The 17,514-nt window shown below is 37.7% G+C and overlaps 1 protein-coding gene across 3 annotated transcripts; it reads right to left on the bottom strand.

Annotated features, from left to right (window-relative positions):
• Positions 1-853: 853 nt before the first annotated feature.
• LOC144661269 (tachykinin-like peptides receptor 86C) lies at positions 854-17,268 on the bottom strand. Of its 3 annotated transcripts, XM_078521974.1 has the most exons (7): positions 15,358-17,267; positions 13,966-14,023; positions 13,742-13,842; positions 9,293-9,443; positions 4,429-4,699; positions 3,484-3,729; positions 854-1,676 (listed from the first exon to the last, which is right to left on the bottom strand). In XM_078521974.1, exons 4-7 carry the CDS (start codon positions 9,403-9,405, stop codon positions 1,326-1,328), a joined length of 981 nt encoding a protein of 326 aa, XP_078378100.1. In that variant the 5' UTR covers positions 9,406-9,443; positions 13,742-13,842; positions 13,966-14,023; positions 15,358-17,267; the 3' UTR covers positions 854-1,325. The 3 variants fall into 3 exon arrangements, with proteins under 3 accessions (XP_078378100.1, XP_078378099.1, XP_078378101.1); XM_078521973.1 differs by lacking the exon at positions 13,966-14,023; XM_078521975.1 differs by lacking the exons at positions 13,742-13,842; positions 13,966-14,023 and having other exon boundaries at positions 15,358-17,268.
• Positions 17,269-17,514: the final 246 nt, after the last annotated feature.

Here is a 17,514-nt window from a genome sequence, read left to right on the forward strand (position 1 = left end):
ATGAAGGTTTGAAATTGTCCATTGTTCTTCTTAGTAACCTCTGGCAAGCGACCACTTCACGTGACTTCTCGAGACTTCGCATGGTCCGATCTCGCTGCTTACGGTCTACCCAATTGTGACCATAAAGCTCGTTCGTACTCTAATAAAACACTGCATTCCTCATACGGATGTTCGCGAGTGACTTTTGGTGCACCGAGACAGTGTAATGGACCTACTTAAATCTCTTCGATATACTAGATGTGCTTTTGAGAAAAAGCTTTTAGCGCTTTAGGCTGGTTTAAACTGGCCCTATAAGCACAAGCAGGAGTTTAAGAAAGATTGCGTGTAAACCGGCGTGAGATAAGGACAAGCACAGAATTTGGCTGTTGACGTGACTCTCATCATGCAATGCTCATCAGATTTTCTAGCGCGCTGTGCTTGCGTATGTCGTCTTGTTCTTATCGCATGTGTGAACATTCTTTGGGTCATGCTTACACTTATGCTTGTGCTTAACTCACGAACGTGAATGGGCAACGATCAGGCTAAACTACGCGTGAAATAACGCGCAGTGAGGATGCGCAGTGAGGATGCAATACTAAGGAGGCGGATTCAGTGCAATCTCGTTCCCGAAACCTGCGTTCCCCTTGACCAGCGGTTGGCAAACTCAACAGCTCTGGACGAATCCAAAACTTGAACCTGGTTCCTGGTTCCGGTTTGATTGTGCGCATGCGCCGGAGATTGTGGTGAAACGAACAGGTTTTCAACAGCCAATCCGCCTTTGTGGCGGGCTTTCGGAATAGCCCAGAGGTCCCGATCCCTGGAGCAATCTCGAAATCGTTTGTAAAATTAATTTTAAGAGCATGATTTGTTTTCTGCAATTACTGTTTGTTACAGCTTACAACATCTTCATCGTCTACAACTATCATAACATTGAAACGCTAGTTAACATAACGTCGGACTAAGTGCCCAACAAAGTACTTGTGTCAACATTTTCCATGACATTTTTCGCAAAATCTGCTGATATGACCGTACATTGTACCTTAAAATTTTAGATATCAGAGATTGGCTCAATAGGGTATATCAATCAAGTTCTTTATATTGGTCAAAACCTGCATGGTACAGTGGCCATGGCGATGACAACAATCATCAACACGCTGACACGTCAAAATATATTCGCGGATTAAAAAAAAACACAGCGATTGAAAAATCCCCCACCTGTACATCAGAGCCGGGGTTAATAGATGGTTCTATATTCCCAATATGAATTAACAGTTATCATTCTCAAGGACTTTCTTTAACAATGTACAGACTGAAAAAAAAAACACAGAATTGCTCTGGAGCACATATCAGTCCCTGAGACATGGTTCTGCTGTGTGGGTCGGATGTGTGGCGTTGGCAACCTCGATAAAATGAGTTTCACGTGTTACAGAATGAATGACTGCAGCCTGGTCAGCACAGCACATCATCCGCTTTATCTTCGCTCTGAATTTTTGGTTTATCAGAGCGTATAGAAACGGGTTGACAGCAGAACTGAACAAGATCATGGTGTGAATAACGGTGTATACGTTACTATCAATGTTGTAAGATGCATTGTATTCGGCCACGTGAACCATCATGTCAGTCAGCCAACAGACACCAAACAACGCAGTGACAGTCACAACCATCAAGGTAACTCGCTTTCGCACCCTCAAGACACCCTGTATAAAAGGAGTTGACAAAATAAGATAATGGCATTTATGCAACGTTTAATAAATGAACAGAAGTGTTTTAGACTTGATAAAACACGAACTGCGAATTTATTGAACGGCTTAAAAATCTTCTGATGTAGATCAACTCATTCTTGGACTAATATTTAGATTTGGGGTTATTTTGGCCTAAAAATTTGGACGTAAAGTTTAGCCGTGTCTTTATCAGATATAAAGACACTCATTAAACATTAATTTCTTTTGTATTTTCTTTATGAATTATTAATGAGTTTTTTAAGGATCAACAAATCTGTGGGAAATACAAATGTCAAAATAATAGAATATTCTGTCATCAAGTTGTAATATTCGCAATGTTATATTTACAACTCCAAATTCATATAAGGCGAATCTTTGGTTATAATATTTGTCGTGTAAACATATGCGCTTTAGTTTCCGAGCGAGGCACAAAAGTTACACCTTTGAATATTGGAAGGACACGGCATGCAGAAATTTAAGCCAGGTGATTTTTTATTATTATTTTTATTTTCGATATGTTATGAGATTTTTGTTTAAAATGCTGCACGAAGTACATGAATTATACTCAAATTCGGCCAGCAGAATTTATCCCAACCTTTCATACGATGCATAGTAGTTTTTTTTTTTTCATAATAGTAGATAACTATACACTGGCAATTAAGAGTATAATGGCCATGTTAGCTATGGGACTAGCTAAGTAAGAGACCAGAACAGCTGTCAAGCTTTAACCCTCGGACGTTCAAGCAAACTCATACCCCCATCATCGTACAAGGGGGGGGGGGGGGGGGGGATGGAACCCCTCCCCGGAGTTTTCGTTATATTAAGGCGTAGCGGAATTATTTTGCCCTGAGAAGAAAGCCCTTGGCTTACTCTACAAGATGACATAATTTTAATTGGCTGTGACGTCATATGACGTCACGTGACGTCATAAGAGCCGCCATCTTGGATCCGCCATCTTGGATTTCAACATTTTCTTAGAAAGTCACAAAAAAACGCAAATTGATGCAAAATCAAACTAGAATGCTTATGGAATGTAAAAATAAACAAATCTTACACTTCTGTTTTAAAAAACTGGAAAAAATCAAGAAAAATGTTAAAAATGACGATTTTTGGCAAGACCTGCTTGTATTTATGACGTTGCCATGGCAACGTCATATACCATGGACACATGGTTGACATATCAAAATTTCCGCAAAGGATGAATGAACAGCTACCGAAAGTTTCAGCATTGTAGGGTAAATGTTTTTTTCAAAATTGGGAAAAAACTTTACGGGGGGGTGGCATCCATCCCCCCCCCCCCTTGTACGTCCGAGGGTTAAACAATGAGCCGGAAGACAAATCTGTGAGTTGTTTATGGTAACCGTCGCCTGGTTAGCTCAGTTCGTAAAGCGCCGGACTGCTGTGTTGTGGGAGGTTGAGGGTTTGAAGCCCAGGCCAGACCGGAAAAACACTCAGGGTTTTAAAATAACAGAAGATACTGTGCTACTTTTGTAATTTGCAAATGGTTAGACATTCTAGTCGTCTCAGGAAGGACGATAAACCGAAGGTCCCATGTCCTGTATACTCAGTCTTATAGCAGGGGACTTAAAGACCCCGCACACTATTCGCAAAGAGTAGGGCAGAAGCTCCCGGTGTTGTGGTCTGGCCTTTGTGTGTAGTACATTACAGCATGTGTACAGCGCATTTGAACGTATACATATAGAAAATGCGCTATATAAATGCTTTATCGATATATAAATGCATAATCATTATATACCTAAAGAACTTCTTCGTTAATCCTTACCCTTTGATGGTTGGTGAGTTGGTTGTCGTCATTACACTTTACCCAGAGAGTACACACAACCCTAGAGTAGAGTCCGACCATCAATGCCAAGGAAATATTTACCAAGACAAACCACATCCAGTTGTAAGTCTTAATCAGCCACTTCTGAGGCCACGTGTTCTCGCAGACTCTTCTCTTCACGTCGCTGATCAGGAACGATGGCACACAGAATATCAATGAAAAGATCCAAGAGCCTATAACGATCACCTAAAATAGTAAACAACGTTCCTTTTTGTGATAGTTTTTGTGAAAGATGATCGTGCGCTAAAATTGCGCCGGGCTTTTATAACGCAGTAAATGAAACTAATTGATGTACTGGTCTATCTGTGTAGTATAAAGTAACATTGGCGACACTCACACGCATTGTAACTGTAGCAATAAAATTTAATATCGCAGTACTCGGTTGTCGAAATATATTCTGGCTCTTTGGCTATTTGAGTAAAAAGACTTGCTATCCCCCTTAATGGCAAGTTGGGTCATCGTTTTTTTTTTTTATTCCCTAATTTTTTTAGATTGTATTAGACCCTGGCACTCATGAATGAAATATTTTAATTAAATATTGAGATGTTCAAATAATGTTACATTTACATGGTAAAATACTATTAAGAATTAAGACGGACTTGAGTACAAAAAGGTGACATGAGAGTAACTTGTCCTGCTCAGGAGTGCTTGAAAAAAAGTTAAAATTACATGTTGTATAATAGTGCAGATAGGCGACCCGAGAGTACCTCTAGTTGCACAGGAATGCAAAACAACGCTATTTCCACCCTGAGCCGGCTTTTCTTGGGGCCAAATTTGCTAACCATTATGCCGTAATTACCGGAATCGGTAAAAGTACGAACAAAATTGTTTGAATCAACACAACACGCTGCAGCTACCAGCATAACTAAATTGCTAGTGACAAACCTTCAGTTTACGCTCGGTAAAGTTTCCCTTGGAGCCAAGAGGATAAACTACTACATAATATCGTTCCATGGCGATTGCAACCAAAGTGACAAAAGAGGAGGCTGCTCCAATCCAGGCGACGTTTCCACCCGTTAGAAACTTGCATAAAATAGTACCAGTCATCCCCGCTGGGTGGGATGAAGTGAGCCAAAAGTAAACGTCTGGTGCAATGAACGCCGCGTACGTGATATCTGCTACAGCTAGATTTACAAGTAGGTAATTCATGGGAGTCCTGTGTAATACAATAAAAAGAATATACACACATAAAATGGAAAATTTACGTCGACACACAGTGGCGTGATTTTTGAGCGCACAATTTAAAAAAAAAAATCCCTATCAGAAGTATCGCTGTTGGAAATATCTGGTTTGTAGCCAGGCATGAAAAAGTTGAAAAATATTATATAAACAAACTGACACTGACTTAAAAGATAATGTAAAGGAAGTTTCGGCTACTGCTGCAGCCTTTTTCAGCAATATGTAAGTTTAAAAACGGCGTCCCTGATGTTATTGAGATAAAAACTAAAAAAATGCAGGAAACGGTGATAGAGAATGTGTTGAATTAAAAAGGGGGTGGAAATTCTAAAACGAGAATAAAAAAGCTTAAAAATAGGGGATGGCATGTGATTTAAAATTGTGTTCATTTTTTTTTTTTTTTTTTTTTTTTTTTTTTTTTAATTCATTTATTCAAACAATGTAATACAAAATGAAAAGAAAGTTACATGCAAAAGGGAAAACAGAAAAAAAAAATTAAACTAATAATAACACACTGTTTACATGTATAACTAGTGAGGATACATATGAAACAAAAGCCGTCAGTAGTGACCACTGATGATTAACAGGAAACTAATACTACTTTCTTAAATAAAAAGAAATTACAGCAAGGTTTACAGGCTAGGTCAAGATAAAAGTTACAGTTGAAAAGAAAGGGACGTTAATTACAATTTGACTTTACATTTAAGTTTTCTGACGGATATTGATTATTCAGTACATGTTAACAGACACACTGGAAAGACGTTAAGGAGGAGCGCATTTTTCTATTTTCCATTGCAGCAACATTTTTCTTCTGAACTCTTGAAGATGGGGTTTTCTTTCAAGCCTTTTACAGTTATATAAATACTGTTTAAGGTAAATGATGAACAGGTGTAATCTGTGTTTTGTTGGGGGATCAGACACCTGATATGCGGCAGTAGCGGTAATATCATTGAAAGTTATCTGTTTACTCGAAAAAAAGAAAGCAGAGCTATGAGCTTGATTAAACCAAGCAAAAGCGTCCGACCAAAAGGATGTTGTAATGTTACAATCTAAAAAAGCGTGTTCAATCGAATCCGGATTTTGACAAAAAATGCATGTTGCGTTATCAGCTAGACCATAGTTTTTAAGTTCTTTCTTTGTAACGATTATTCTATGTAGTAGTTTGAAGGAAAACTGCCTTAGCTTGTTATCTCGTGAAGATCTATAGATGAAGGAAAATTTGTTCTTCCATTCAGAAAAGTCTTCAGGGAACTTATCTTTCCATTTTTTGATACCGGTAGGTACAATGTTGCAGTTTTCATTGAAGAGTTTATAGTAGTGTTTGCAGCGCATGTTTGCTAAATCTAAAGTTATTTCCGACCTAGCTGGAGAAAGAGCTATGATGGTCGAATACAGACTATCTGAGGACGGCTTATAGTCTTTAGCTTTCTTTTTTAAATTTGAAGGAATTGCTGCAATTAACTGAAAATAGTGTAAATAGTTTGTCTTAATCTGAAATTTATTTTGAAATTCGCTAAAAGACAGAAAGTTTCCGCTTGAGTCTAAGAGGTCTTGTACAAAGTAAATCCCTTGGTCAAACCAGGTTTTCCAAAATAAAGGTTTATTTTCTATAGTTATAGTCTCGTTATTCCAAAGTATATATTCGCCATACGGGAAAAGGCCTTTACCTTGTTTTAATTCCTGAAAGTAAAACAGAAGTTCTCTGTAAAAGAGAGGCATTTTTTTGTCTATGGAGACAGGATTAAAATTACACCGGAGAAGAAATGACAAACCCCCATATTGTGAAAGGTAGTGATTTGGGATTGCTTTCCATACATCTTCAGAGTTACTCAATAGTCTGCTAATCCAGGCCAGGCGTAAAGATTTAACAACAGTTTCAAAGTTGACAAAATTTACACCTCCATGCTTAAGCGGTTGGTACATGACAGCTCTCTTGATTTTATCTTTTTTGTTGTTCCACAAAAAAGAGAATAACTGAGACTGAACCATTTTGATAACGTTCCCTGGGACAGAAAGCATAGATGCTGCATATATAAGTTGAGAGACACTTAGCGATTTAGCTAGAAGCGACTTTCCATAAAGGGTAAGATCTCTTGATAGCCACAAGTTCAATTTGGTTTTCATTTTCCGGATTTTTGCGAAAAAATTAGCTTCGATGTTCTTTCCTTGATTGTACGATAAAAAGGCTCCGAGAACTTTAATCGGATCCTTGGTAGTTCTAAAATCAAGAATCTTTAAGTTACTTTGTTTCATAGATCCTAGCCACATTGCTTGAGTTTTCTTTTTATTTAATTTAAGTCCAGAGAGGGACCCGAACCAATTTAAAATTTGTAAGCAAGACTTAAGAGAAGTCGTATTGTCGGCAATAATAGTTGTGTCATCCGCAAACTGTGAAATTTTTGCAACCGTATTATTTGGAAGTAGTATGCCTGTGCAAGTTGGGTCTTGACGGATCTTTAAACCTAGTAACTCAACCGCAAGAATAAAAAGAAAAGGACTAAGAGGACAGCCCTGTCTTACCCCCCTAGATATTTCAAAGTAATTTGTCAGGTAGCCACCATTCAATACGGCGCTTTGAGAGCCATTATAAATAGTAGAGAACCATTTGATGAAGTTTGAACCGAAGTTAAAAACTTTAAGAGTATCCAGAATAAAACTCCATTCTAAAGTGTCGAAAGCCTTTTCAAAATCGATAAATAGAAAAATTCCAGATAGATTCTTTTGATCTAGGTCTTCCATTAAGTCACTCATGAGTCTTATATTTTGACCTATGTATCTCCCTTTAACGAATCCCGTTTGGTCGCCATGAATCAACTTGGGTAAATATTTTTCTAGTCTCAATGCCAGAATCTTAGTCAGAATTTTGTAGTCGATGTTTAGAAGAGATATAGGTCGCCAGTTTGTCAGATCTGTCAGGTAAGTATCACCTTTAGGAAGGAGTGTTATTGTCTCTCTTCTCTGGGAGATGGATAGTATGCCTTTACTGAAAGCTTCGTTATACGAATTAAGAAGGTCGCCCCATAGAAGGTCAAAGAAAGCGACGTAAAATTCTTTTGTGAAGCCATCTTCACCTGGAGTTTTGTTTTCAGCAAAACAGTTCAGTGCATCTTTTAGTTCTTGACATGATAAACTTTGATCCAGATCCTCTTGTTCTTCCTTGCTCAATCGGGGTGTATTGATATCCTTGATGTAATCACTGAAACCTTTACTTGGCTGCGATGTTTGTATATTATCAACCTTTGAAGTATACATATTTTTATAGAAGTTTTCGATTTCCTTGTTTATCATCGTGAAATTCGAAGTGATCTCCTCATTTTCTAATTTAATCTCGCGGATACATCTTTTATCATAATTAGTCTTCTCTAAATTATAAAAATATTTGGTTGGTTTTTCACCATGTTCCAACCATTTTGTTTTTGATCTAAACATAGCCTCTTTTCCTCTGGATTCGTGAATTTTTTTCAATTCTTCTTTAGCGGTTTCGTATCTGTCAAGTATGACCTCATCTAGCACATCGCCGTTGCAAATTTTAAAGTCAAGTTCTTGTAATTCTTTCTGAAGAAGAATTGTGTTCATAAATAGAGTATACATCTCGGACTGAATGCCAGGCTTCGTGGAAGAGTCTTTGTCTCCATGTTGACGAGCGGTCTATAATGTCAAGATTTTCCAGATTAATCTCATGATCGTGGAGCAAATGGTGTTCTGCCAATTTCTAACTCTGCTGGTTTAAATTTTTAAATTTACTATTTACGATTTCGACATCATTGCTTGTGTCCTCTCGTCATCATCACTGCCGTGGTGGTGGTCGGCAGTGGCGACGTCGACGTCGTCGTCGTCATCAACAACAGCATCATCATCATTTGTCCATTTTCTACTGAAATAAAATTGTACTTCGTCTTCCCCGACCCCTTTTTCTAGGCTTATCTTCTTTGTGCTGCTGTCGAAGCCCAGGTTGTTAGACCTCTCGCCTTGGCTGATTTCCCTTTTGTAAACGGCTGATGCCGTTTATAATGGTAGATGTCATTAATTGGTAATCTAGCTTTACGGAATGGTTGATGCCATATCTGCTGTAGTCTAGGCCTGGACAAGCTAGGGAAAAACTGTTCGGTGAGGTAACAGGGATGTTAACATGCTAGAGGTTCCGTATTAGATCCTGAATGGCGGCATGCCCTTTTTTCTTCTGCTTAAATGGCATCGATCGTTTTCGAAAGTAAAACGTCTCCCACTTTTCGACAGTCCCCCTCTAAGTTGCCCCTTTTACCCTCTGGTACCCACGTCGAAGGTGTGCGTTGAAGAGAGTGTTGGTCCATTAGGCCCAGCCATGTACAACTTCTCTCTTTAACTTACTCGCTTATTGTTGGTCGTGCGTTCTGAAATTTCGATAATTTGGCCGCTTTATATGATAGACAAATCTAGAATAACACACTGGAGATGCTGTATACATCAATCTTATTCCGAACGATTGTGCTTATCTTGTTTGTCTCAGTCTCGTTTCTAATGTTTGTGTTTAACTTACTGTTTGTCTCAATCCAGTTTTCTTAAAAAATATACTGCTGTTTTTTTTTTTTTTTACCTCATATCTCGATTTTTCTTTATTATCGCGCAGACAAGACTGTTTCCAGCGATATCTATAAGGATGAGTATGACGTGCACCGTTGCTATGGCAATACCAGCTGATTGTAGCATGACTGATTGGTAATGCTAAGATTATCAAGTTAAGCGCCCTGAAAAATAAAGCAAACAAACAATAAAACATTAAAATTCGTCCTTAATCTCCTATCACTAGAAATAACGCACCATCTCCAATCTCGCCAGATGATGTAAGAAAAGCCCAGTGAATGTTCCTAAGTCATACTGCAAGTGGTTGTAGTGATGCCTGCTTGAAAATATAATAAAGTTAAATCCTTTAGAACATGTGTACTGGAACCTCTCCTCTGAGAAGCGATCAAAAACGTTTGAGCTAGTAGTGACAGCTTCGGGGGTCTTTCGCTACTTTGGCTGTTGGAACAAAACTTTTCGAAGGATACTATTTATTTGCTTTTAATTTGCTGACGGCTTCGCAAATAAATTTCTCCAGCCAAAACGTAGAGTTTTTAATCTCATTTCAGATTATTCAACTGCTTTTAACTCTACTTCCCTGTTATTCTTTGAAGATTGACATTGACCATTTCTTTTTTTCGACTTTTTTCCTTGTTTACAAGCAAAAGGAAGGAGAATAGCGGTTAAGTCTTTCCATCTCGAACCACATTCTTCTAAATTCTCAAGGGACTGTTTTAATTTCTCAAGGGAATATTTTAATTTCTCAAGGGATTACTTTCCGCTGTGGGTGATCACTTGCGATCTCGTAGAAAAAACGTGACTTGTCAAATTTACAAACGTTACATAACAATTTTAAAAGTGACATGTCAGCTTTCTTATCTCAACGTACGTGTGTCTCAAAGGCGATCTATAAAAAGCGTCGTACTAACAATGGATTGCGTAACTAACGCTAAAACACGAATAAATAATCACTAGCACTTACATCGTTTAAAAATTACAAACGTCAAAAGTATCCATACTAAAATACTCGCTCTTTTCAAAGATATTATTGAAGTTAAAACAAATGCAAGAGATATGGGGGCTTAGCTTAGAAGCGGTTAAAAATTAGGCCAAATTCGGTTGCTACAAGCGCCATTTTGCAATGTTAATGATTAGTGCTTTGCAATCCGAGTCGATGTGACCTGGCGTTGACAGCAATGTTGAATCGGCTTTACAACATGCGATCGTATCTACGCAATTCGAGTGGAATTTCAGTCAAAGACAGCAAAATTCTTTCGTATTTCATCTTCAAATATAATTCGAAAGCATTCACTGTATATATGGCTTTTGTTTAATCCTTCGTAAGCCCACGAAGATATGGCGTACGATCCCCGCCAAAATTCATTGTTTGGATTTTAACTTCATCATTTAAATTTTCAACTTCAACAATTAAATTTTACATCACAATTCAAAATTTTACACCCTTCTTTCACATTGTTGGAGATGTGTTGCACGCTTATCGGTTGTACACTTATCTTTTTCTAACTCAACGTTTGTATTTGACCTTGCTCACTGTACATTTTTAACTCACGTAAAAAAATTTCAACTCGACTTTTTAATTTTTTGTTTACGCTTCAGTGATCATTGGTCGAGACAATAAGTCTTTCTCGGGGAGGGAGGGGAGGGGATAGACCTCCTCCCCAGGCTCGTTCGGTTAGATTCCTGCCAAGACGGTGATTATAGTAGAATGTTGCTTCGATTGGAGCATTTAAATCGTACTCCTATAAATTCTGGGAATTGCCTGATTCCATCGTGGCTGGTATAGGATCCGCCATAGCATGTTTATCGAGTGCACAGCAATCGAGCGTTCCAACATACAGGACAGACCGTTCATTCACTGGGCGCAAAGGTCGCCCTCCTTTTAATGTATCAGAGGATCAACTGATATTCCTAGTAGATAATGGGTTTACAGTACCTAAAATCAGTGAGCTATTGGAAATTTTAAAAATGGACGGTGGAAAGGAGGATACCTATGTCTGGAATCATGATTTTAGGTGAGCTATTAGGTTCTTGGTCTTGTCACAGTTTTCACTAGGTTGATTCCGTTAGTCTATGTTTCCGCTCCTCAGTTGTTTAATTTGTTTGTTCCCCAACTAGCGACTTGTGGCGTCTGTAGTTTGTTAAATATGTTTTTGCAGCGGCCATTTTATATCCGTCGCTGTCGTACCTTTGCAAGACCAGCATGGTGGACATCAAAGTGTAAATTAAAATGTAGTAGAAAAACTCATTGGAAACAATTGAATCCAGAAAAATTACTATAAGGTACATGTATATGTGATAAACATCCATGGTGCAAGATGTTGTAGTTGTTAGTGCACTCTATTCATAAAAAAAGACTAATTTGATCATCATTTATTACGCTTTCATACCATAACAAAGAAATAAATTGTGATGTAGTCTTTATGTTAAAGATGTCAAAGGTAAACCTGCTGGAACAGAGTATTTAAAGTCTTTGGAGGCTACAAATATCACAAAAAAAAAAACAATTTTTTTTCTGTCAAACTAGTGAAAACTGTGACAAGACCAAGAACCTAATAGCTCACCTGATATCCTGATCAGGAATCAGGCAATTCCCCACAATTTATAAGAGTACGATTTAAATGCTCCAATCGAAGCAACATTCCACTTTTATCACCGTCCTGGCAGGAATCTAACCGAAAGAGCTTGGGGAGGAGGTCTATCCCCTCCCCCTCCCTCCCCTACAAAGGCTTATTGTCTAGACCAATGATCACTGAAGCGTAAACAAAAATTAAAAAGTCGAGTTGAAATTTTTTTACGTTTGTTAAAAATGTACAGCGAGCAAGGTCAAGTGCAAACGTTGAGTTAGAAAACGGAAAGATACGTGTACAACACATCTCCAATAATGTGAAATCTGAAAGAAGGGTGTAAAAATTTTTTTAATTGAGATGTAAAATTCAATTGTTGAAGTTGAAAATTTAAATGATGAAGTTAAAATCCAAACAATGAATTTTGGCGGGGATCGTACGCCATACGAAGAAGCTGTCTTGATATCCGACCCTCGCAGAACCCAGACAAAACGCAGCATGAGTGTATCGATTTGTTTACGCCGAAATGTTTCCTCCGACAGTAGTCGGAAATATCCGTATTTTTTCGTGCTTTTTCGTGGAGCAATCGTAACGATACCGCCGAAACTAAAGGGTTTGAACACATTAAACAGCGGTCTACCTATAACAATTCAAATATGGCGTCGCGAAAACAAAGCGTCGAACGCATATTTTGCTGTTTCATTTGCTAATTTCGCTGCCGTAATCGACTGCCTCGAAAGCTCCTTGCAATGTTAAAGTATAGAATTGTCAGATCTCGTTGAAATTTGCACTGTTTATTTGTGTAATGTTGAGGAATATGTGTATAAATACCCGGCGCGGACGAGCCATTTTTGACAAAATTATATGGCTGCATTTCCTCCGCGAAGATAGGAAATTGTTAAACTAAACTACAAAGCAACTGTAATGATAAGTTCGAAGAACAATGCACAGGATAAACCTTCGACTCATACTTCCTGCAAAAAGTCGGTATCTCGAAGAGACTTTGATTTTGTATTCTTAACAATGGAGTATCCCCTCTTAGTAAAGTTGAACGTTTCATGGCACTCCTTACATGATGAATTCTTATTGATCGTTTATGGCCCATCGTCGAAAGCCGTATTTTTGGCATTAACACTATACATACAATAATTTCTCCATTTTCTTTATTATTGGCTAAAAGCCATTCGATGTATTCAGTTTTAAAGGAGAAAATGGCAGCGCAAAATGTGAAATTGGTAAAGTGAAAAAGAACTGAAATTATAAACTATTGGCAGTAGTTGCCCGTCACAACGAAAACAAAGCGAACATTTTTGAGATTGTAACTCTGTTTTAATCGAGAGTAACGCCAAAACCCAAAACACAAAATTAAGTACAACCATCTAGCTAAGAGTTAAGAAGTAGATCTAGGCAAAAATAAAAGGCTGCGTCGAAAACATTGAGTCGCACGGACCGTCCTCGACCAATTTTACGCGACGGTACGTAACCAAGACGACCGGGACTGCAAGCCCGACAATGCACGAGTCATGGTTCTAACACTCGACCGCAAGTTGTAGAAAAATGGCTAGACATTTTTCCTCATTGCGAGAAAGAGAATTTGCGGAGTCAAAACAAGTCTTAAGGGAGAAGGCCAAGCAGCTGCGACAAGAGGGCAAAGGCAAACGGTCACAACAATCGCGCAAAGCAACAAATGACAAAATTTTCCTCGCGCCACCGCGTGAGGAAATAGGAGAAAGCTCCATGCAGGCCAGGACAAGAAATGCCAGCCACCCCGACACAAAACACACTGTGAATGCAAGCGAAGCGGCCATATCAAAGCCTAGATCAGAGAAATTAGTATACATGGAAAATTTCTTATGAGCTAGAAAACGTTCTTTAAAATGCGTAAAAATTGCTCTTACTCTGGACGTGCTGTTGATTCTGCCTCCTTCAAGAATTAAATTTAAACACCACAATCGCTATTTGCTTCTGTCAATCCAACAATGCAGCATATCAGCAACGGCTAAGTTTACAAACAGAAAGAAATTTTGCATCAGTTCATTAAGTTTCTTTCAAAGACAAATATTATGAAAATGTTCCCAGCAGGAATAAATAGGAATTCAGAAGCAAAAACACACATAATTACAGTGACAGCTGCATTAGACATAGTTGCTAAGTGCCGCCTTTTCTTTGAACAAGCCATCCTAGCATAAAAATTGTTAATTGGAAAGTTTCCTTTGATTAGTTTCTTTTCCGAAATAGGTCGAGTGTGGGTGTCGATGATCAAAGATTATCATTTAATCGATCGTGAAGCCACGTATTGGAGATATCTGTATAACAGGTTCAAACGACAATTTAAAAAACATAGATATGATCTAGACATTCCAATTTGATCCTGGACCAATTGCATATCGAGTACGAGTTTAAATTAAAATCACACAAGAGATTCGTGTCAATGTGGAATTAATAATTCGGTGTCCCACAATTGCAGACTGCAAACTAAAAAGGCTATCCGGAGTGTTATTGAAGCAAGCCGGGGCTCTATTCAGGCTAACCGGAGAGGAAGTCAGCATATTTAATGTGCTGTCTACTTTTGTCAGACACCATCAATAATTCTATTTTTTTAACAATGCAGTCACACCTTGATGACAATTAAAGATAGGAATATAAAGAAAAATGGACTATACAGCTACAGTTAATATAAAGTCTCAATAACCAATTAATACATTCGATCCAGTATATTGCATTGTTTCCTCTAATGTGCCATAATGGTGACTTTCTTATTGTCGTATGTCAAATTCATTTTATCTACATATTCAAACTGTTATTTAAGCAAACATTTAAGCTTAACCAAAAATACTGCAAGCAGTACTGCGATCATTAGCGGGGTTCTTATAAAGGTTTATTAAACCGATTTGTTTGCACAGTTTTTTTTATGCAGCGCTTCAAAAATCAAACGCTTCTGGATAACTATCGGCTCTCTAAAGCGCCCCAATCGGAAAAAAAAGGGAAAAAAGGTGACAACAAGCTCTCCCTGCAGTTTTTAGGAAACAAATCACCCTAAGAGAAGAGAAAAAGGAATGAAGTGGTTCGAAGAAAAACATATGTTGTTACGTTATGTCAGGCAACAAAGAGTTGTCGAAACTTTAGTTTTTTATACGTTTTTCAACATCTTTTAAACCGGTTTTAGAATTTTAAGATCAGCTATAGACCGTTTTTATTATCACCATACACTTAGTTAACATCATAAAATTCTTTGAAAACAAGAAGATTTTAACCAGTCCAAAGAGAACAAGAGAACGCAGGTTGGTCCACCTTTTTTTACCACAACAATTAATAGCTAAACATAGATTTTCGCGCACGAAGAACTGGGAAAACAGATATTATGGTGCTTTCTAAATGACCGACTATTGTAAAATTAGAAAGTAAAAACATAGCAAGAACAATGGCCTCCCCTAGGCAGATGACGATATCAATATGGGAAACATTATCAGGTAAAAAAGATAACAATAAAACTCGAGAAAAACCTTGAACATACCTTGTCAATATAGGCAACTTGAGTTCGTGGCGCGTGTTCCAGTCGCAATGGAAAACAGTCACACTGCAAAGAGATATGTGATGTGTTTAATGGAAACATAAAATGTAAATACAGTGTCAACATGCTATGACTAATTAAAATTAAAGAAAAAAAAACTCGGCCAAAATATTTAGTTCTTTTTTAAGTTCAATGGGATTTCGCCTCATTATTTTTTTTCTGCTGACCTGGGCTATTTTGAAACGCAAAGCGCAAAAGAACTTCGAAAGAACAAAACGCAAAGAACTTTTTATCTTTTCTGTAGAATATTTTTTTTAAGTAAATCAAAAAAGTTACTTAAAAAAAAATCCAAAAATATAATGCTCCAACGCCTACAAAAATGTAGTGATTATCTGCGTTATTTTGATGGGAACTCTGCAATGTTGTGGCGCAATGTTCAAATATTGATTGACAGTTTGCTCGTCGCAACTTTCAAACTAACTTTCATTGACATTTGCTCGAGCAGGTTGCCAAGTTTCGGTTTTCATTTTTCCCGTATAAAGAAGACGAAAACTATTTACTCTATGGTCGACTGTTTATCAACAGACGCGAGAAATTAGCGACAGGCTCAGTTGAAATCGCCAAATTGGGAATTGCTCTGACTAAAAATTGAAATTCGCTCTGCAAGTTACGGTTTTAATGCATGTTTTAATTTTGAATAGTGATTCCTTTTTTGCCGATTTATACAAAGCCTGTCGCTAATTGCTCTCATTCTGTTGATAAACAGTCAACTAAAGGGCAATTATTTTCTGTTTCTTCGAAACGAGGTTCGAGAACAGTACTCTAACTAAACGCTATAGATAGTTTTTGGTTGGAAATTGCACTAGGGATCCATTTAATTATTCACCGAGAATGAAGCAATATTCCTCTTAACCCGAACAAATTTCATTTTTTCTGTTGCCTGACATCTCAGAAATAATACGACACTATAGTTGCTGAACTACACCCACGTTAAATCGATCAAATTACCTTATCTTCCTAAAGCTTTTGCCGTTCAATCAAAAGACCAGCTCGTTTAGCTGAGGAGAAACGCCAGGTTCGAAATTCCTACATTAGTTTTTGTCCTCCTTTTGTGAAACTGTACCAAGGTGCCATGTAAATATTCGCCGAGAATGAAGCATAACTCGCTGATTCTAAGCCAGGATACTTGAAGTTTGTAATTTCAAAATCAAGTCAAAACCTACGCCAACGCTAATTTTCATGACCATTTTGCTAGAATCAGCTGTTTGTTTAGCGCACACGTACAATTCGAAATTGTTTTCTTCTCTACGACTTCCTTCCAGCTGCCTCAAAAAAAAATCACCCCGTGTATTGATCAATTGTAAGCCTAAATTTCGCGTTAGTCAAAGAATTCATTCACCGTACGTTCAGTATACTTTTCCCTATATTGGCGCGAGGCTTGTCGATTCTACTGCCTTATTATCGTGGCGGGTAATACTAGTATTATTTCAGTTTCGTCGGGTAGGTCTCTTACTTTTGATAGAGAATCAACACAACAGCAAAACAGTCCAACTATGAGTCAGAACGTGATGACAAGCCGTCGCTTTCGTACGTGCACCGAATTTAAAAATACAAATTAGCGACAGTGGTAGAGCATCCGTCCTAGAACACGGAGGCTCGTGGGTTCAAATCCCATCTGGAACTCGGATTTTTTTCCGAGTTCGATGCTATTTAAATCTTATTTAAAAATATATATGCTCTTTTTTTTTTAATTAAGCGGTAGAATTCCATGTCGTGAATTGTCGATGACAAACACTAATTAAAGCTTCAGGCCAGTTGTTTGAAAAGCAGCCATTATTTGATAAACATTAGTTTACACAGTAAAAAGGAAGACCTATGAATATGAAAACGTAGATCGAGAGAAGCAAATTAAAATTTCATTTTCGATTCCTCCAATATACAAAATCGAGTGTTTTTGTTACCATTTTAATAAAGAACAGATGCATAAAAACGAATTGTTTCTTACCAATGAACAAAAGGACAAAGTATTTTATTCCTGTTGCGTTTTAGAACATTTTTATGGACTCTTTAACACATGCTTTACTTGAAGTTTTCGTAAATAGGAGTAATAGTCAGTCTTGTGTTCAAATATAAAATGAGCTGAACCTCGCAAACTCATGC

The sequence above is a fragment of the Oculina patagonica genome, chromosome 7 (assembly GCF_052425735.1).
Source record: "Oculina patagonica isolate OP01 chromosome 7, crgOcupat, whole genome shotgun sequence".
Lineage (NCBI taxonomy): Eukaryota > Metazoa > Cnidaria > Anthozoa > Scleractinia > Oculinidae > Oculina > Oculina patagonica.